The sequence below is a fragment of the Phocoena sinus genome, chromosome 11 (assembly GCF_008692025.1).
Source record: "Phocoena sinus isolate mPhoSin1 chromosome 11, mPhoSin1.pri, whole genome shotgun sequence".
NCBI lineage: Eukaryota > Metazoa > Chordata > Mammalia > Artiodactyla > Phocoenidae > Phocoena > Phocoena sinus.
This window is the reverse complement of record NC_045773.1, coordinates 34,195,157-34,218,097: the sequence shown is the minus strand read 5'-3', so window position 1 is coordinate 34,218,097 and position 22,941 is coordinate 34,195,157. Positions and strand designations below refer to the sequence as shown.

General features: G+C 38.6%; 1 protein-coding gene across 1 annotated transcript in view; it reads left to right on the top strand.

Moving 5' to 3' along the window:
- The window catches only part of CACNA2D3 (calcium voltage-gated channel auxiliary subunit alpha2delta 3), a 795,852-nt gene that overhangs the window by 740,862 nt on the left and 32,049 nt on the right, over nt 1–22,941 (top strand). The window contains exon 35 of the mRNA XM_032649095.1: nt 6,108–6,219. Coding sequence (XP_032504986.1) covers nt 6,108–6,219 — 112 coding nt within the window. The remainder of the gene's footprint in view (nt 1–6,107; nt 6,220–22,941) is intronic.

The window sequence follows — 22,941 nt, the reverse complement described above, 5'->3', positions numbered from 1 at the left end:
CCCAAAGAAAATTTTACCTGTAACATGAACCTGCTTTTGTTTAAAATTGTACATGATTTGAAAAAGAAAGACGAGAAGGAACTTACATAATGGGTGCTTGTTAGCCTTTTCTAGTCATTTTTCTTTGGCTAGCATGTCCACAATTTTACTATTAGGGGTGAAAACAAGGTACATGAGATTAAGTGAGAGAAAAGGAAGAAAGGTGATCAATAGAGGCCAAGAGAAGGGATGGCAAGTTGGTTAGATGGCTGCTCTCTGCAGCACCAGTGCCTGGGGACAAATCACCACTCCTTGCCAGTCAGGCTTTGAGCTCTGTTTCACCTAGAGATGAAGTGCCGTGACCTTGGAGTCAGGCAGCCTTCCTCTGCCACTTGCTAGCTGTGCGGTTGGACAAGTTGCTTGGTCTCTCTGGGCTTTGGTTTCCTTGCTTGTCAACAGAGATAACAATAGTCGTGATGTGGTTGTGAGCAGTGGATTAAACTGTGCATGCAAAGCCCACGTGCAAGATGGGGCACAGAGGGAGTCTCCAGCGTGGTGGGCGGGCCTCCAGTTTTGGGTGGTGGTGTCTCTTTTGGCTAGGACGTCTGGCTCTCTCTGAGGAGTGTGCTCAGTGCTGGGGCAGCAGGCTGGTGGTCTTCAGTGGTCCACTTTCTGGCATTCCCCTCATTTCTCTTCATATCCGCATGCCTGCACACCCTGGCTGAGGGGCTTTGGTGGTGATCATGAGAGTGCGCCCTCTTCGCGCCAACCTCCATTGCTGCTTCCCCCATTCTCACCTTGGCCTGCTTCCCTTCACTGCTGCCACAGGCATCTGCCCTCACTCTTGCTCTGGTCCTTGACATGGACAATTAGTTGTAGAGTTTCTTTTAAGTGCCCCTCCCTGTGATTTCCACTTAGACCAGTGGTTTTCAACCTGGGGGTGATTTTGCCTCCCAGGGGTCACTGCAGTGTCTGGAGACATTTTTGGTTGTCACAACTGGGGATGGGAGAGAGCTATTGGCATCCAGTGGTTAGAGGTCAGAGATGCTGCTAAACATCTTACAACACACAGGACAGCCCCTCACAACAAAGAATTATCTGACTCAAAGTGTCAATAGTGCCACTCTTGAGAAACCCTGGTGTAGGGCAGGAGAGATGAATTAGGAAGGGGGATACGGTCTTGGCACTCACGACAGTTACAGAAACTTGTGAAAGTTCCCATTCTGAAATTTCACATCCCTTCTCCCTTCTTCCCCCTCCACCTTAGCTAAGAGGAATGATGTGATGCTTCAGGTCTCTGTTTTCTGTCTTAGGAAGCTTTTTAAACAACCCTTAGTAGGTAATTCCAAATCCTCTCACTCCATCGACAGACTGCACAAAGACCTTGTCAGATAGTTACATCATCTGCAAGTTGTGTGCCAATATATAGTGCTTTTTCCTTCCCAGAGAGCTGGAACTAGGTGCTCTTCAGATCCCTTCAACATACCTGAGAGGTGGGGACTGCTAGAATGTGTCACTAAGCCTCTCTCAGACAGCTAATAGGAAATGGACTCAACCCCAAACCAAGGCCAGCCACCTCCGCTGGAGGACGGCGAGAGACGCACCTGGCTTTCTGTGAGTCCCAAGTTGAGCAAGCTGCCGCACGTGGATTGTCTCATTCAGACCTGCAGCCCTCTGCTGGGCATGGCTATGACTTTTTCTATTTTATAGATGAAGAAACTGGTTCAGATGGTGAATGCACTCGCCCACAGAGCTGCAATCATCTGGATCTTTGTTGGAGGTAAATGTGAATCTCAGACCCAGTGTAAGCAGGGAAAATTCCAAGCGCCATAACAATATTGCGTTGAGAGGTCTCTTCATTCTAAATTTACCCTTCCCTCCCTGGATAAAGACCCTGAGCTGAGACATACATCTTTGTTTAACTAAAAATGGAATCCATAATTACACTGTTTATCGGCTTCATTTCCTTAATGAAGGGGACTGTGGAAGGCCATTTCTGCTTGATTATCACAAAGGTATCATTTTGGCGAAGCTGCACAAAGAGAATGGAGCTTGCTGGCACCCGGTTATGAATGGGGGTGCATTCACAGAGACAAAAGAAGAGGAAAGCTTTTCAAATGGCAACCCTATTCATTCCTGATTGTCTGCACATAATTACTGTGAACCCAAGTCAGTTATTCTCATCAGGGACATTTGTTGCTAAGGGAAAATTAAAGAAATCCAATTGTGTGGATGCTCCGTTGGGTGCTTCATTGTGAGTGAGTGATAGGTTCTGGCGGCTTCATCCTGAGACGTCCAGTATAACTGGGGTGGGAGGCAGACAGGGTGATGGCCAAGAGCCCAGGCTCCGGGACGTGACCATGTGGATGTGCATTTGGGCTCCATAACATAGTGGTGTGACTGTGGGCAAGCAGTTAACTTCATTTCTCTGAGTTTTAGTCTCTTCGTCAGTAAAACAGGATAGCAGCAGGGCCTTGCTCACTGTGTGATGGTGAAGATTCCATCCATCAAAGGGTCTAGCACGGTGTTTGGCATGTAGTAAGCGCTTAGTGAGTATTGGCTGCAAAGGTGGTGGTGGTTGTTTTGCTATTTAGGTAATGATCGTGATGAGTCACTTCCTTTAGGACTCAAGGCAGGCTTTGTCTGCTTTCTGAATTTCAGTTTTCCCTTCTGAGAAAATAAGGAATCAGTCTATCTGAGCTCCATGATGCTTGTGTACCTACACCTTTGTAAGATAATGAGTTTTAAATGCCTGAGAGTTAAAACAGTACCCATCAGATGACTGGCAGCCTTAGTTATTGGTTTGAAATTCCATAGATAAACAGTAATGACTAGCAAATATATGTGGTGTTTTCCATAGCACTCCAGACAAAGAAAGGTCTTCATAATAAACCATGTTATTTAGATTAAATGTGGCCATGGTTTTATATGATAATTTGTGTGTTTCCCAAAAGTACCAAGCAACTTCCAGCCAATCTATAGTCATACTGCAAATAGACTCAATGGCTCATCACCGCATTAGTACGGGTGCCCTACAGTTGTCAGAGGAATAAGAATTTCATCTCTAGAAAAGATCAGAGCCAAATGAGTCTCTCCATTGAGAGCGCTGGACTCATTCCATTGTAACTGGGCCCAGACAATTAGAATTAGAGATGGTGCAATTATCAGGGTTATTTAAATCACGTGTGCTGCCTATCTCAGCCTGCCCCAAAGACCTTTCTTCCTTTCTCTCATTGGCCAAACTTCATAAAGCAGTTAAATATATATACATGTGCTGGAGCCAGACGGCTCAAGTTCAAATTTTGGCTCTGCCGCATACTCACTGGATGAATTTGGACAATTCACTTCATCCTCTCCTCCATTCACTAATCTCCAAAACAGAGATAACAATTGTTCTTACCTCACAGTTTGAATTTTTTTAAATTTTATCATGTTGTACTCTTAAATAAATAAATACGTGTAAAGCAGAACAACATCTGGCATATAAATTTCTTAATAAACTTATCCATTACCATCACTGGGTTACTATATGCCATCTGCATGCTGTGCCATATCCACTTATAGTCTGTGCTTTTGTTTACTTAATCTTTATTTCATTTCAACTGACTGACTTTTTGAAAGTTAGATAACTTAAATATTAAAGGGAAGCTTCCCAAATTAAAAGTCAGTATTGTTTGCCATATAGAGAAATCAATTGTAAGAATAAGAACCCTGAAAATAAACCATGTTATCATATTGTAGTCAGGTCCTCTGAGCTTCATGTTTGGCCTCCCTAGGGTAAAGGAGAAAAAAGCAAATGAAAGAAAGATGGAAGAAACTCCCTAGCCTCAAACAAAGACATCTTCCTGACAAAAATCGAGGACACTGACAAAGAAATGGGAAGAGAATGATGTTCCCATCCAGCACCTCTGTGTTGTGACTGTTGGACCTCATTCTCCCGAAATCGCCTTGCCTTCCACCCAAGGCAGGCAATTTGCCATTAGGGACCGAGAGTCTCCCATTTCCTTTGTCTGTGTTATTTGCCTGAAAAACACCATTCAAGAGAATTATTCATTTACTCAGCAAGCACGTAATGACACTTCCTAGGAGTTAGCACCGAAGGCTCAGGGGGTAGACAGTGTTCGGGACCTGGCCCTTTGCGGGCATGACGACTACCCGCGTGGTACCCTCGGTGGAGTCAGGATCAGGGAGGCAGCCATCTGCTTGCCATTCTAACCAAACAGCAGTGGCTCAAAAAGGCTGACAGTCTGAGGATTCAATGAAGTAACCTTCACAGTAGAAGTGGTCCTGGCAGTAGGCACAAACACTTAAGTAGCCCTAGCAAGGTACCAGCCACTTTTAGTGGATGAATTCATTTGATCTTCAAACGACCATGTGGAATTGGTTCCCATTTTGCAGAAGGGAACACAACAGTGTGGCGAAATTAAAAACCCACCTGATGTCATACAACAGTGGCAGAATTCACAACACCCAGAATTTGTGCTCTTAGCTGTCAATACTACACAATTAGCCCAACTCCTGGCATGTAGATGGTAACATGAAGGCTGCTGGGGAGACGGGGCACACATGTGTGTGAAAATATGCGTGTGTGTCACTCTGTTAAGAGTTGTACATGCATTAGTCTATTTATTCCTCAGAACAACCCTATGAGTTAGCATGGGAATCTCCCCTTAATGTCAGTGACCAGTTCCTGAAAATCACATTATGCATAAAATGCTGACTAGTCTACTTCCATTCGTTTTAAATAAGAAAAATTACAGGTGTTGTTCTTCAACCCCCAACCAATTTCCTCAAAATAATTAAAGCTCAGTAAAAAGGCTTGTATATTAAAGAATCACGTTAGGATGCAAATGCTTAAAACATGGCTTCCTGATCACCCAACAATTATCTGGTTGTTACCAAACAGTTGTTCTGCATTCAGTAACCCTCTGATGGCTCACTTAGTGCCGGCAGCCTCCCAGATGGTCATTCTACAAAACATCTACTGGTAGTTCTGACATCCAAACCAGTTGCATTTGGAATGTAACTGGAGACTTTGTTACAAATATGTATTTATATTTCTGTATAAACATCAGCCAAAAACTTAACACAAAGTTTAGGTATTGGAAACCTATAAGCAAGCGTTCTACCGGGAAAATGTTCATGAATAGATCTCCTGTGAAGAGTACCTGTACTACTAGCATCTCCATTTTACAGATGAGAATACTGAGGATTAGCTAAAAGCAGTGAAGCAGGAATTTGTACTCCAGACTGCTCTGACTTAACCACTATGCTACAGTATCTGTCATCATTATCATCATCCCTAATGGCTTCATTAGAATGCTAGCTTTATTTTTGTTGTAGTTGTTGCTATTATTATTATTATTAATTGACATTAGCACTCACTATGTTCCAAGTACTGCACTAAGTACTCAACATATATTATTTCATTGAAATCTCACATCAGCCTCTATTAAAAGAACTATATTATCCCAATTTACAAATTTTAAAAAATTGAGACTTAGGTTTTGGAATTTGCCCACTGGACATAACTTGTTTAATTAATCCACCACCAAGCCCTTACCAAGTACCTACTGTGTACTCATCCACGTGCCAGGGTTATTTAGTACTATCTTACTGGACAAGGAACTTCATAATAGTAGGATTAGGTTCATGGCTGTGTTTCAAAGACATTATGTATTTTACTATTCCATATTTTAATTTTGTTTCTGTAATAAAATCATGCAATTGTATCATGACCCTAAATAATATGGTGTAACTTGTATTTCATACATTTATTCAGATGTATATACGTGTGTGTGTGTGTGTGTGTGTTGTTGTCACTGCTAAGTTCAAGTAAGTATGAGGTCAGAGACTGAGTGGCTGATGTTGTCCCAGAAAGTAGAATTCTTGTGATGCATAAATGATAGTTGATCACGCCAGCAGAACTGCTTGAGGAATTATAGCTTATAGAGTTGCTTGGCAGATGAAATCACTTGACTAATTAGAAAATAATGCATTATGCTGTGCCTAGAAAAATCACAGAGCAGCAGGAGCGGAACTGCGTTCTGAGTTACTGTGGGCTGCCAGTCACAACAGAGCCTGTGCCTTGTATGCTTTATCATTTTTTTTTTTTCTTATTCCTATAGCCCAGAAATTGAAACAGACCCTGGAGCCTTGTGATACTGAATATCCAGCGTTCGTCTCTGAGCGCACCATCAAGGAAACCTCAGGGAACATTGCTTGTGAAGACTGCTCCAAGTAAGCACCCCCTGCCCCTTTCTGCTCAGTACAGAACTTTTCCAGATAGGCCAGTGTGGCTGGCATGAGTAGGATTACGTTGAGAGCTGGAAACATGGCTGCCCTCTTGTGTGAGGAAGTATTTCCATCAGCTTGGAAGAAACATCACTTGGCTTTGCTAGAGAGATCATTTAGAGTTTGGGAAACATTCAAATGTGTGAAAATACATCCTAGAATATAAGAGATTTTTAGCTCAGTTTGTAGATGCGTGGAAAAAGTCCTGATTGGTGTTTTTTCCCAATTGACAGTTGGCAATTTCAGCTATTTGGGGAAATTTCTCAGGTGTTTTTATTGAAGGCACCAAGCCTTCAGGATTCACCCAAATCTGACATATTGGAAATGATTTCTTGGAGGCTTAATATGAGAGTCCCTGATTACTAATGAGGTCAGGCCTCTTTCACTGGTTTTATTGGTCATTTGGGTTCTCTGGCCTCTTCATTCCTGTTGGCAGTTCTCTACTGGGTGGTGGATCTGTTCTTACTGATTTGGGCATTCTTTTGTTTCAGGTATGATTTCTTTGCAGTTCTCTGCTCTGTATATGTGTCTTCTTCCTTGGTCTATCTCTTCACTTTTTATAGAAGTCTATAGATGCATATAAAAATTTTTTTGATTTTATTTTAATGTAGTCTAATTTATGCTTATTTTCTTCTTTAATTTGTGCGTTTTGTGCCTTGTTTCAGAAAATAGTGCCTGCCCTAATGTAATAAATATATTCTCATATATTTTTATTCTGAACACTTTAAAGGGTTGCCTTTCACATTAGAACTGTAATCCCTCTGGAATTTACCTGTGTGAGTGTCATGAGGTAGGGTCTAATTTGGTCCTTTTCCATATAGTTGGCCTGTTAACCAGCACTTTATATTGAGTACTTTTTATTTTCCAATAGATATATTATGATACCTGTGTCATGGGCTGAATTCCCATCTATTTGCAGATCTGTTTTCAGGTTTTATGGTTTGCCAAAACCTGTGTCAACACAATATCTCTTTAATTATTATATCTTTGTAATGTGACTTGATAGCCAGGAGAACAAATCGCTTTTTCTTATTCTTCTTCTAAATCGACTTGACTATTATTGCCTTTTTACTCTTTTGTATTAATTTTAGAATCAGCTTATTAATTTTGATGAATTATGCTAGGGTTTTGATTAAAGTTGCTATAAGTTATAGATTAATTTGAAGATAAGTGCTATTTTTAATGATACTGGACCTTCTTATAAGCTGAATATCTCTCTTTATTTACATACCTATCAATACAGTTTTATAATTTTGTGTTAGATTTATACCTAAGCAGCTTATTGGTTTTTGCTATCAGAAATGGCATATGTTTAAAACTACATTATCTGATTGGTAATTGCTAACATATGAGAAGCTCACTGATTTCTGTATGTTAAATATCCTGCATCCAACTGCTAACTGCTCTTTTAGATCTAATAGTTTGTGTATGGGTTCTCTTGGACTTTTTTTCGTACAGAGTAATATCATTTGTAAAGTTTTCCTTTCTAATCTCTACACTTAATTATTGTTTTTTTGAACTGGACTTCTGATACATTTGTTGAATAGAAGCTGTGAGAGTAGACAACTGTGTGTTGTTCCTAATTAAAGGAATTGCTTGTAATAATTCCATGTTAAGTATGGTGTTTGATATAGGGTTTTTAAATTCTAGGAAAATATAAATAATATAAAATTTACCATTGTAACTATTTTTAAGTGTACAATTCAAGGGCATCAAGCACATTCCAGTGTTGTGCAACCTTAATTATTATCCATTTCCTAAATTGCTATGAGTTCTTGGTAACCATTTATTAGGTTAAAGAAAACCTCTTCAAGTGTACTTGTTGCTCTGGTTGTTACTGTTTGAAACTTGAATGGATGTTAAAATTTATCGAAAATTTTTTCTACATCCATTATTAAAATACTTTTTAAATATGTTGTTACATTCATGTAATTTTAAAAATTTTAAATCATGAACTATATCATATATATTATAAATATCTTTAATAGTAGATGGGTTATCTAATATGAAAACATACTTGCTTTCCCAGGATGGACGTTCATTGTCATGATTACAAAAAATGGAAAACAAAAACCATATTACTAGATTCATTTGGTCATATTATATTGTGAATATTTGCATTTGTGCTCAAAAAGGAGAGTGGACTATACTTTCCCTTACTTGTCCTGTTGTTTGGCTTTGCTATTAAGGTCATTTTATTGTCACAAAATTACCTGAGGAGCCTTCTTTCTTTCTCTGATATCTTTAACATTTTGTGTAAGATTAAATTATATTTCTTGTAGATTTAGTAAAACTACCCATAAAACTGTCAGTGACTGATGGGTTTTTGCTTATTTGTTTGTTTTTGTATGTGAGTAAATTTTCAGTCACTCAGTGTCCTTAGTGGTTAGATAATATCTCTTTGGAATTTCCATTTCTTTTTTAAATGATTTTGGTGATTATATTTCTGAGAAAATTGCCTGTTTCATCTCACTCCTCAAGTTTATTGCATACATTTGTAAATAGTGTTCTCTTTTCATTAAAAATGTTACCATATTTGTGATTTTGCCCCTTTTAAGTCACTCTCTCCTTCTTCCCCTGTCTCCCTCCTTCGCACCCTCTTGTGTTTCCTCCTTTCCTCTTTCCCTCCCTCTCCATACTGGCGCAGATAGGTTTGTTTTGTTTTTCTTTCCAAAGAACCATCATTTAGTTTGTTTCATTCTCTCTGTTTCTTTGACTTTCTGTTTCATTTATTTTGCTTCTTATCTGTATCATTACCTTTCTTCTATGTTTTTGGGATTTACCCTGTTTTTTATTTTCTACGATTTTGTGTTTGATGCTTAACTTTTTGAATTTCATTTTTCAGCTTCATTTATATATATTATATATATATATATATATATAAACTTTCTCTCTACGTTCCAGTTTATCTTTGTAAATTTAATATAGAGAGTTTCATTGTTATTCAGCTGTAACAATTTTCTAACTTTCACCATTTTTTTGATCTGTAAATTTTTAACTAGTGTTTTAAGATTTCCTAATATATGGGTTTTGAGGCTATCTTTTTTTAATTACTGATATCTAATTAAATGACATCGTGATCTGTATAACACATGTGTTTTAGTATGTGTGGAGACTTGCTTTGTATTCTAGTATTTGTCCCCGTGTTTTTGAAAGCAAGTTTTATTCTCTAAAAGCTGAGTACAGGGATTAATATGTATCCATTGGATCAGGTGTGTTTATGTGTTTCAAACTTTTTTTTTCTTGGTCTGTTTTAGATGTCAAGCTCTCACCAGGCTTATGGATTTTTCCATTTCTTCATGTCATTCACTCTGTTTTGCTTTCTATATTGTGAAGCTATATTACCATGGATATTTCTGTTCAAGACTGGTGTAGCTTCCTAATAAATCATTCCTTTTATCATTGTGTAATAACACTCTTTATATGAAAGTCTTTATGCTTTAATGCCTATTTTGTTTGATAATAGCATAGGATTAGTAGTTCTTCTTTAGGTAATATTTTCTAGGCATATTTACCCCTTTCCCTCTATTTTCAAGTATTTTTTTTTTTGTCATTTTGCATTAGGATTTTGTGTTGTAAATAGAATATAGCTGGATTTGAAATTTTATTATCTCTATTATTGCAGATTTAATCTTTTAAAATGTATTTTGCTTGCCAATAAGTTTGTATTTATTTCTATTGTCATTTTGTGTTTTCTCTTCCCCATGCTTTTTCTTTTCTTTTCTTTCTTTCTTTCTCCCTCTTTCCTTTCTTTTCTTTTCTTTCTTTTTTGCCTTCTGTTGTATTCATTGTGTCTTCTCCATTCCCTTTTTTCCCTTACCAGTATACTAGTGTATACTAGAAAAGTATACACTCTGCTCTTTTGCTAGTTACCCTTAACCTTTTAAACATATTTCAATTGGTCAGGATCTCTTCCTTCCTCCAGAACAAACAAAACCTTAGAACCTCTAACTTGGATTACATCTCATCTCTTTCATGTAGTATTTTCTAACATTTTAGTTCTACTGTGTTCTCAACCTACCAAATATTTTATTACTGTTATTGCTGCCTATAGTAAATGAGATGTTTACCAAGTTGTTTACTTACCATTGCCTTTGTTTTTAACCATTGTTTTTGGTTCTACAGTACATTAGAAGTTATTTTCAGGAATGATCTGGGAGTGATAAATTATCTCATTCTTTATTTGAAATTTCTTATTTAATATGTACTCTGCAGTGATAATTTAACTTCATACTATCTAAATTGATACTTTGAAGATCCTATTCCATTGTCTTATGACTTTTAGGTTTGTACCTTTATAAGTAGTCTGGCTTTTCATTCCCCTCTGATGGCTTTTAAAGTGTGTCTCTTTAATGTTCTGAAGTATCACTGAAGTGTATTTAGATTTAAATGTATTTCTGTTTGTGTACTTTATTCTACATAATTTCCTTAAGCATATTAGAGTTCACTAATTTCCTTTTGATTATGTCTAGTCTGCTGCTTAAAGAGTCCATTGAGATTTTTTAAAAATACTGCATTCTCTTTTTAAATTGAAGTATAGTTGATTTTCAATACTGTATTAGTTTCACGTGTGCAAAGAATCCATTGAGATTTTAATAAGGTTGTCTTTTTTATTTCTAGAAGTTTTATTTGCTTATTTAAAAAATCTGTATATTTTTTACATAAAGTCTTATTCTTAAGTTTCTATAACCAATAATAAAGGCCTTTTAAGATTATTTTAATAGTTTAAATTTTTAAGGTACCAATCCTGTTGTTTCTTGTGTCTACTTTCTTTCCTGGTTGATTATTTTCTCATGTGTTTTGTCGTTTTTTACTGTGAGCTGATCTTTGCTATTGATTATTTTTGTGGGAACAGAATAGAGACCGAGTTTCTCTTCACAGTAGATTTACATTTGGGCTTTAATCATGTATCCTATTGCTATTGACAGAAGTAATTGTTATGTTTTTGTAATTAGGAGTCCCTTTATCATATAATTACAGTAAATATTTTTCCTAAGCAGCATGTAGTTTACGCTTAAATTTAGATTTCTCACACTAACATTGTTTTACCCATTCAGAGCCCCAGACAGTACCAGATTATCAGGTTTTTACACTTAGTTATAAATGTACAAGTTGGCTTTTAGTGTCTTTCCTTGTAAGTTCCTTTGTATTTAAACACACTTGTTTTGTTTTACTATTTCATCCAGCATGTCTGAGTGTTTAGAGCAGAATAGCTTCTGTATTTGCCCAGTCCACCATGTCATAGTTTACTACATCAGCTGAGGACTTTAGAGCCACCAGAGGAAAGCACTGAAGTGTAGTGGTTTAGTGCTGGGGCTATGGAATCAGAGGGTTCAGAGTGTGAGTCCTAACTCCATTAATTGCTAATTGTGTAACCGTGAGTAAAAACCTAAGTTCTCTGAAACTCAACTTCTTCCTGAGTAATTTGGGGGATAATAATGGTAAGCCTATCATAGACTTTTTATAAGAATTAAGTGGGAAAATTTATGTTGTGAATTTAGCATAATACTTGGAAGAGAGTAAGTACTCAATAAGTGGCCACACTTAACACAAGCATAATACCATACCAACTTAATATAAAAAGTTTTTAACATCCATAAGCCATTCTGTTGAAACGTAAATGTTCCTTTTCAAAGTCTAACATCACTTCACGACTATAGAATTCCCTGGAGAAAGAGGTAATTCAGATGACCAAGTTCATGTATGACTTAAGGATTGTTGACTATTCATGGCTCTGTGAAGCGGACGCTACTGGTTTTATAATGATCATGAACCTTTTTTTCTTAACTATTTGCTTATTTATTTAGCTGCACTGGGTCTTAGTTGCAGCGTGTGGGATCTTTTAGTTGCAGTATGCGGGATCTTTAGTTGCGGCGTGTGAGATCTTTAGTTGTGGCATGCAGGATCTAGTTCCCTGACCAGGGATCAAACCCACGTCCCCTACATTGGGAGCACAGAGTCTTAACCACTGGACCACCAGGGAAGTCCTGATTATGAACCTTTTTGAGCAGAGGGATATTATCTCCCCAATTATCATAACTACAAACTCTATGAGGTGGCCAATATCTCTTAGCAAATGATAGGCAATCATATTTAGTAGAGTAAATTAGGTTTCTCATTTCCATTCTAAGTGAGAAAACAAATAGAACCAAGATGGACAACTGCTAGGGCAAACAGTGTTTTTCCTTGTTGACTTGTAGTTAGAAACCAAAGATATGAATGCTGCTTGATGAAAATAAGTGACCTAAAGGTTTCAAACTAAAGAGAAGACTACCTTTCATTCAATGGGAGGTTAATGTGTTCTTGCTACAGCCCGGAAACTGTGTAGGTGCTTTGGGGAAGCCAAGGATGAATAAGATAATGAAGTTGATGCCGAAGGCATTTGTGCCCCCCATGACTAGTCTTTTCAGAGTTGAAATTCCACACTGGGTTGAAGACCCACAAGAGGTTGGAAATCTGAGTAAGGCCATACACAATTTGCAGGCAGCAGTGAAAAGATACTGTAGCCTTGGGAAAATTTTGCTTTCAAAGCTTTATTTTAAGACCGCCACCCAGCAGCTCCATCATAAACTATGGAGGCAAACAGTAAAGGCTCTGGGGTCTGAGTGAGGAGAGGAACAGGGGCTTGTGCTTTTCCTTTCTTTTTTAGTAAATTTTTTATTGACATATAACGTATATAGAAAAGTGTACAAATCATAAGTTTGTCGCTTGATTCGTTTTCTCACAAAGAGGACACCTCTGTGTAACCAGCACACAGGCTAAAAAGTGAAAGAACATCATCAGCCCTCCAAGAAGCCCCCCACCTACCCGCTTCTGGGTGCAACCCCACTTACCATAAGATAACCACTCTCTTGATTTCTAACATCACAGATTGGCTTCGCCCGTTTCTAAGGTCTAATTTGTGAGATGACAATTTAGTTTTTAAGATATGAGGACTGGTACATAAATTACCTTGAAGGATGTTTCTAAGGAATTTGCCTGGAAAGGAAAATAAGTCTTTAGGAAAAAAAATTAAAGATAGCTTAGGACTTCAGTGAACATTTCTTGATTGTGAATTATATCCTAGACACTGGGCTACACTGTGGGGAGACAGCAATGAATGAGGCACACATGGTTCCTTCCTCATGGAGTTTACAAGGAAGTAACTAGGCAATGTCAACACTCCCTGCTTCATGCCAGGATTAGAGAGTAAATGTCACACAGGAGCACAGAAGGGAGGCTTGGAGTGATCAAGAGAGTCTTCCTGGAAGAAGTAGCATCCAATATAAGACCACCAAGTATGGAGGAGTTAGCAGGTAGGAGTATCCAGGCACGGGGGAGAGCCTTGTGGAGGCAAAAGAAGTTGTGGTTTGTTCCACAAATGGTTGGAAGTTCAGGGAAGCTGGAACACAGAGATGGGGGTGAGGCAAGATGAGAGAGGAGGCAAAGAATGAGTAAGGCCCCAGTCGTATTGCCCCTTTGATCCTGTTGCAGAGTACTAGTGCTTTGAAGGACTTCACACGCTACCCTGACACCCGCATGGAACAACTGAGAAGTTTTAAGGAAGGGAGAAAAAATGATCAGATTCCAGATGATGGGAGAAATGACAGCAATAATGGTGACGTGGGACCGACCTTTGAAGCAGAAACTCCTGATTCAGACAGGCCATTTGCTGCACCTCTGAATGCACCCCTCCCAGCACGCATACCCTGGTCCTAACAGAGCAGACTCATCTGTTTCTTCTTCTTCCTCCTCCTCCTTCTCTTTTTAGGGATTAGAAATTGACAGGTTGGCTGGGGTGAGTAGTTAAATGAGAAGTCGATTCATGACTATTTTTTTTATTCCTAATCCAAAAATTTTTGTGAGGCTTTGTTATAAAATTATGATATGATGCTCATATCAATCTAAATAAACTCATAAAGAATAGTCTCATTGAAGGCTTTTGAAGGATTGAACTCTTTTATTCTTGTTTTTTGCATATCCCATTCTCTCTGGCTTTCCTTTCTCCATTTTATGAAATAAAATTTATTAGAAGATATATGTGAGTATTTATCAAAGAATGAAGATAACATTTTGTATGAGCTTTGTATTCTTGGAATGCAATATGTTAATGAGGAAAATAATGTTATTTGACTTTTGTCAGCTTTCCCTTCTTGATGGCAGGTAGATTTTTCAGTACAGTGGCCAACAGGTTTGCTGGCAACCAGGCAGCTAAATTTGCCTATCTGCTTTATATTCAATGCATGTAGAAATTTGTCAACCTTTACCTGGAAAGAATGAGATTTTGCAGGACTAGTTCTCTAAGGCATTTACTAATTTTTGACCAGCTTTGTAGGTAACTTCAGGTCAGGGGCAGTGACATTCAAAAATAACACAATTCTACAGTATTTGGCGATGAGTGAGTTGGAAACTGAGTTTGGTGAAAATTACAGTATTTCAAAAATTACGCACTAAGATCTTTTTCAAAGAAAAACATCTCGCCTCCCGCAATGGAACATATAAAGCTGTGTCCTTTACAAACCATTTTCAAGGCAGCGATTACTTTCCTCCACAAGCAACGACAAACCATAGAGCAACAATCCCAAAGGATTGTGCACTTCCCACGGGAACGTGCTTCATGTGGCAGTTTGCTTGTGGACTGTCATTAACAATCTTCCCATCTCTCAGAAGACATCAGATGACCTTGGTGCCTAAACATCTTGCTAGAACTCAGGAAACTATGTCAGGTGGTTCTAGCCATATTGTAAAAGTCTTTTTGGTCCCCAGCAATCTTTGAAGACTGGCTGCTCCCAGCTCCATCTCTGTGTCCGGTTTCCAGAATCCCTTGTTGGCTTTATACGGAAAAAACATCAAGAGGTGACTCAGTTGCTCTAAATAGAAACCTTCACAGTGGCAACTCCAAAAGTGGACATTTATCTGTCTATATCATAGACAGATATATTATAACAGAGGGCCAGTATGCAATGTTTAAAAAAGGATTTTCAAAAATACAGGGTTTATTAAGAATGCAGGAGCCTAAAAGAAAATAAGAATTTACATAAGAATGTCATTAGGGTTGGTGGTTTGGCTGTGTTAACCAATACTTTTCGTCATTCAATATCCCACTGATTATTAAATTAATCTGTTATTCAAACAGCAGTCTAAAACAACTCAGCCCATATTTTCTGGGCATTTGTGACTGTCAACAAGCTTAACAAAATTGGATATCTAAAAAGAATGCAACGTTTTAACTACTTTCCAGTACATTGCTTTTTTTCTTGTTACTGCCCGCCTTGCCCTTTGCTGAGAAAGGGATCCACAAAGGTTCCCTTGGAATGAGAATCAATTGCTGAGTTAAACACTTATAACCAATTTAAAAAATAATTAATCAAGAATGAAATTAAACATGTGTCACATTTTTAATGCCAGAGCTTTAAAATTCTTGTGACATGTCAGTGCTGGCAAGATATTAATTTCTAAGTCAAATTAGATTAGATTTTTCTGTTGTTGTTTTGTGTGTCTATGTGTGTGTCCTTTTTTTTTCTTTTCTTTTTTTGGTAGTATTACTCATCACTTTTCATAAGAATTATGTTGCCATCAGTTTCACTTTGGGATCTGCACACAAGTTTTGCTCATCTTCCTGGAAGCCCCAAAAGCTGTGGCTACACTTTTCTTCTCTCATCACTTCTCCCCACGCGCCTTTCATTTATCCACTAAACTGAAAGAAAGTAATTGGTCTCGAAGCTGTGTTGACATGTTTCGTGGGCTACAGTTCAGAGAACCATAGTTCAGGGATTCCATTTTCCTACAAACGACTCCAATTTCCTGTTGAGGGCTTATGCTGGGTGGGTGATTTACCGCAAATTCTTCAGACTGTTCTCAGTGAATGCCCTGCAGGTGTTCTTACCAAGTGGATCTTACCAAGTGTACAACCTGTACAGTGGACCCACTGCATAAAGGGGACATGGTGTCTTCCTGGAGTAAAGACTAAGAGGATGGGCTCTGGGATTCGGCTGCAGTCTGGGCTACAGCACTTAACCATGCAAAGATTTTAACCAGTTATTTAAATATTGTAGGTTTCAGTCTGCTCATCTCTGAAAGGGGTATAATACCTGTCTCACAGGATCTGTATGTGGGATTTAAAAAAAACTACAGCCCTCATTTTTTTTTTTTTTTTTTGCGATATGTGAGCCTCTCAGTGCTGTGGCCTCTCCCGTTGCGGAGCACAGGCTCCAGACACGCAGGCTCAGCGGCCATGGCTCACAGGCCTAGCCACTCCATGGCATGTGGGATCTTCCCGGACTGGGGCACGAACCTGTGTCCTCTGCATCGGCAGGCGGACTCTCAACCACTGCGCCACCAGGGAAGCCCAGCCCTCGTGTTATCACAGTGCCCAGCACAGAGTAAATGCTTTATAAACTGGAGATATTTTTATAGAGCACAGTCCACAAACCCATCTGTGTTGACAGTGTTGTAGGAAAACCACAGAACTCCAGTCAGTCCCCTCTTCCAGATTTCTTAGCCTGGAAGGTAAAACTAATAGTTTCAATCAGAAAAAGTAGTTGGTGAGGTTTTTGCTCCAATGAGATTGTCCTAGATAATATAGATCTTGGAGTTTTGCCACTTCCTGGATCTACTTGAGCTCTTGGTTCATGAAAAATTTGGAATTCTGAGTTAGGGACTACACATATTCAATAGCAATCAGATACTTCATTGCACAAATTAGATACAGACTTTGCCAGCGGGAATATATTAGTGTCATGAATAATATAATTTGTAGGTGTTAAAATGTAACAGTTTTTAACCACTTAATTTGCAAGCATACACTAATTTGTTGAAATACTTTTGTATCTCCTGCTCTATAGATTCTTACCAAACTACTGTACTCAATCTTGTTTTAAACGTGTAAATAAATGTGATTCAGTTTCCCATGAAATAATCATTGGCCCTTTTGTACGGTCTTAGTTTAGTTCTAAACAAGACAACCTTCCTACTCTGCAGTGAAATTAGCACCAAGGGTCAAGCTCTTCCCTTTGGAGACTGAGGGTTGTGCACCTTATTTTTCTCGAGGTTTTCCCTTGCTGTCGTTTACTTTCTTAGATCTAGCCATGTTGGCTGGTAATGAGCAGAATATAGATCACCAAAATCAAAATAGTTCCTATACCTTTGAATTTCTGTTTATTTATTTATTTATTTATTTATTTATTTATGGCTACGCTGGGTCTTCACTGCTGCGCGTGGGCTTTCTTTAGTTGTGGCAAGTGGGGTCTACTCTTCGATGCAGTGCACGGGCTTCTCATCGTGGTGGCTTCTCTTGCTGTGGAGCACGAGCTCAGTAGCTGTGGTTCGCGGGCTCTAGAGCGCAAGCTCGGTAGTTGTGGCACGTGGGCTTAGTTGCTTCATAGCATGTGGGATCTTCCCGGAATAGGGCTCGAACCCGTGTCCCCTGCATTGGCAGGTGGATTCTTAACCACTGCACCACCAGGGAAGTCCTCCCTTTGAATTTTACAGTGTCAAGCCCATGCATCTCAGATGGTGGTATAGGAATAAATTTTGGATTCTAAAAGCAATTTCTTTCCATCACAAAATACTTAAAATATGATTGTATCAAATATAAAAGTTTTTCAACAATGTGTCATATAATGTTAACGACCTGCCACTCATTCCTTAATAAAGAGCTACCTTCTTTTTATATTATGGTATGGAGCTAGGCCTGGATAACTTAATATTAGCTCTTACAATGAACAACCTAGTCAGTGCTGTATGTTTGTGTTTACTAAAAACATCTTGGCTTTAAACTTTAAAAAGGAGGACGGGGAAGTAAATGCTTATCTTGGGAGCTTTATTTTGAATTGTTGCAACATCGCCAGAAGATGAAAATATGGCCCATAAACATTAGAATAATTGGGATTAAAACCTTTGATTGATTTTTGTACCAATTCTTCTGAGTCGCAATTCAGTGAAGCACTTTACTGGAGACAGGATTTCACTGATTCTCTTCCTCAGTTGCTTAAAGGAAAAAAGTGCCTTATTTTCAGAAGCAGCCATGATTACAACTTTGAGGCTCCAGATAGAACAGCCATTGTTGTATAGATGTTACTATCTTTACTTGCTCTTTGATAAGCCATATTTGGAGAGGTTTTAGTACAGGAAATGTTGTAAATTATTGTTTTTCCTTGAGAGTCCATGATGCAAAATGAGAGGGGCACATGTCTGTAATGACTAGGCAGGTCTCTACCTGACATGAATTAGTCTCTCAGCAATTTCCCATTTGTACATTTCTTAATGTGTGGGAAAGCTGGGTGGGAGCACATGTAACTTTGGCTGGGCTCACAACGCGGTGAGGCTTTCCTCTTCCATGCCAGAGGGTAGGAGACCAGCAGAGCCAAGGAATATTTTTAGAATGTTTATTTGCGTGTGGAATGGAGGAGTGCAGAGATGTATCCACACTATTGACGTTTGCAGGCGGCCTTTCTGCAGTGCATTGTCTCCATCCTGATGGCTGTTTGCTGTGTGACGCCCACCACCCCTACCTCAAAGAGCAGTCTGTGTTCCTCCCTTGGGCTTCCCAGTGCTGCACCTGAAGTGGCTTAGCAAGTTGCCAAAACTATAGAGGTGTGTTTATTAATTCTCCAGCTTACCCTCCATTTGTTTAGCTTGGAAAGGGTTTATATATTCCTGTGGGTATTAAAAACCCATCTGATGTATTAAAGGAGCTCAAGGGATCAAAGAAGAAATGCTTCTTGAAATGCAGCGTGTTGAATGTAGACGTAAAACTTCTAGACACAAACCACTTTTTCAAGAGACATTTTGCACACTGAAGAAGGAAATTCATTTTTTAATCATCAGCTTTTCTTTGGGACTTTGGATTTTCTCTTTTTCTTCAGGTGACCTTCACTCCCCTCCTTTTAGGATTGCTCATGATTTTGATAAGAAGACCCCTTGGCAACATAAGGTTGAGAAAGGCACTCGTCTCAATACAGTTTTCATGCCTAGGAAGATGTCACCCAAGACCCTTAGCAAACACAGCAGCCCCTGGTACCTCTGTGCATTTGGAAGAAAAATGGGTAGAGAGGTACAAGATGAGACTAGGAATCACTCATGATCCACAGTAATTAGAGGTGTGGATGATCAAAGTCAGAAGGAAGTGGGAGAAATTCTTAGGCTAGAATCTTTATGTCAGATTCTTCTCAAACAAAACACTACTATACTGGCTTTTGGAAAACAAATTATGTATTTCGCAAATGATTCCATTTCTATTGAAGTACTTGCCCTGCAATCTTGGATTATTTTGGTGGATCCGAGCCTATATGAGAATTCATATGTGATTACTGTTTATTGAATGCCTACTTTATACCAAGAGCTTCATGTTCATTTCCACCTTTTTCATTCCATTTTTTCATTTCATCTGCATTTCAACAAGTAGGAACCTGAGGCTCAGAGGAGTTAAGTCTCCTAACTGGTGTTATAAAGCTACTGAGTGCCAGATCTGAATTGAGTCAAGGTCTGCCTGACTCTGAAGCCTGAGAGAGAATTCCTGTGGCATCCAGGTGAATGTCTCCCTGTCACGGTACCAAGTCACCTGTGTAGCCACATGTCAGACTGAGTTCATCTCATGGTCAATGTTTGCTTTGAAAACTGACAATTTCACCATTCACTTGACCTACGGGAAGAAGTCTACGAACATCCACTTGGACAAGAGCCATATGCTTCCTGAATGCCAGTTTCCTGCAAATCTCCATCGGACCTACTTGGAGGTTCTCTCAGAGCACTTACCCCATTACTGGTCAAGCATCTGTTTGTCTTCCTCCCCCACCAAATGAGGCACCATGGGCTGGAATTATGGTAAAAAGTAGTTCAGCCTTTGGTGTCGTGTAGAGCTGGGTTCGAGTTCTCAGTGCCATCACTTCCTAATTGGGTGACCTTTGCCAGCAAGTAACTTACCCCTCTTAGTTGCCACCTGCTCATTTGTAAAATGAAGGTATTAATAGAGCCTACCAGGTGGCTCTACGGAGTGGATGTGAACACCACAAAGTACAATTATAAAAAACACTTCATCCAGCACCTGACATTTAGTTGGCACTCAATAGCTGGGAGGTCTTATACTCTTATATTCCTAGCACTTAGCATACGGCCTTGTGTGTAAAATAGTGCTCAGAAAATGGTTGCTTGAGACAAAGTTTCCCAAGGTAATAACTTTGTAAAGAGTGAGCAACAGGGGAGGGGATGTGTGTAATTCTAGTAGCTGAGACACCTGTTATTTTGTGTGGTATTTGAAAACAAGTGTGTGCTTTGAAAACAGCTAGAAGCTCAGATTCCCAAGAGGGAAAAGAGAACTTTTTTATTTTCCTTAGGGAAAGAGAAGGTGGTCCAGGGTAAGGAGGGGGCTTTCCTAACATCCCACAGGGAAGGAGCAGCTGATGCCAGACCCAAAGCCCCACGCTCCTTTTAGGAATCTTTCTCTGCATCCGTGCGTCTTCTCCATATCTGATAATTTAAAAATAACTATTAACTAGCTAAATACATATGTAAATAAGATAAATAATAATACAAAGTATCATACTTGGTAAATAATTCAAATACCAAATACAGATGTGCAGTGAGAATTAAGTCTTCCCCCACCAGTGACCCCTTGCAACCTTTCTAGGGGACAGTAGTTTCCAGGTACTAATGTATCCCTCCAGGGATGTCTTATGCAAATACAAAAACACAGGTATATTAGATGTTTCATCACTCATTTCTTACAGGAATGACAGTGTACTATACATATGATACTTCACCATTTTTCACTTGATAGATCTGAAACTATCTTCATGTCATTATATAGGTTTGTCTTTTTTTTTTTTTTTTTAATGGTTACCTGAGATTCCATTTTGGAGGATGTTTTCATTTAACTATAATAGGACATTTGGGTTGTTCCAAAATGTTGGCTACTTGAAACAAAGTAGAAAGGAATATCCTTGGGTAATATGTAATTTATTTGTATGTATGATAAATTACTAGAAGAATCAGTGGGATAAAGTGTATGTAATTTTGATAGATCCTGCAAAAATGCACTCTGGAGATGTTAAACCAATTTGCACTTCTACCAATTTAGGAGAATATATGTTAGTTAGACTCTTACCAACACAGTGTCTTATCAGAATGTTTCACCCTTTGCCAATCTGATACATGAAAGATGGAATATCATTGTGGCTTTTCTTTTAATGACGGAGGTTGAATATATTTCATGTGTCTTAAGGCCATTTATAGTTCCTTTTGCTTATATTCTTACCTCTATTGGGAATTCCCTGGCAGTCCAGTGGTTAGGACTCCATGCTCTCACTGCCAAGGGCCCAGGTTCAATCCCTAGTTGGGGAACTAAGATCCCACAAGCCATGTGGTGTGGCTATATATATATATATATATATATATATATATATATACACACACACACACACATATATATATTTTTACCTCTATCTTTCTCTTAAGTTGTTAGTCCTATGTTGTTAGTCTCTTCTTTTAAGATATTAGACTTTTAGATTGAGCTTATATAGTAAGAAAATTAACTATCCTATGTATTGCATTAAAAACATAGCTCATAATAATTTTCTTATCACAAAAGTAATATGTGATTTTTATGGAAATGGTAGAAAATTATCTACAGTTTCATCATCGAAAAGTAAAACTACTGGGCTTCTTTGGTGGTGCAGTGGTTAAAAATCCACCTGCCAATGCAGGGGACACGTGTTTGAGCTCTGGTCCGGGAAGATCCCACATGCCGTGGAGCAACTAAGCCTGTGCACCACAACTACTGAGCCTGAGCTCTAGAGCCCGCAAGCCACAACTACTGAAGCCCGCGCGCCTAGAGCCCATGCTCCACAACAAGAGAAGCCACCGCAATGAGAAGCCCATGCATGACAACGAAGAGTAGCCCCTGCTCGCCGCAGCTAGAGAAAGCCTGCTGGCAACAAGGAAGACCCAATGCAGCCAAAAATAAATAAATAAATAAATTTATATATTTAAAAAAAAAAAGTAAAATTTTGGTATATTTACTTCCATTCATGTTTTCTGTAGGTTTTTGTTTGTTTTTGGCCATGCTGTGCGGCATGTGGGATCTTAATTCCCCAACCAGGGATCCAACCCATGTCCGCTGCACTGGAAGCACAGCATCTTAACAAGTGGACTGCCAGGGAAGTCCCTGTAGTTGTTTTTTTTTTTTTTTTTCCCCCAAAAATGGGATGATATTATAAACACTGATAACATGGCTTTTTTTTTTACTTGAAATGTCATAAGCATATTTCCTTGCCCTTAAATATTTCTGCAACACAATTTTTAAATACACCACACAGTATATAGACTTTACTAGTTTTTTTAACCAGCCCCACTTAGGCTGTTTGTAATATTTGCTATATAAGCAATGCTACCATACATGAATATCTTTACTCCTAAAACTCTGTGTATCTATGTAATGATTTATTCTAGTATCTATTCCTACAGGTAAAATAGTTGGGAGCCATTCCGTGTTAAGATAAATCTTGATAAGAATCAGTTTCATAGTATAGGTAAAAATGTTTATTTTTCTTTTGATTCCTTTTTCTCTTGCTTATTTTTGGACGTAAGCTATACCTTTTATAAAGAACAGATAATAGGTAGAAGTTGTTTTCCAAAAAACCTTCTTCATGAAGATATGACACCAACTGAGAGTAGAAACCGAAGTGGTATAAG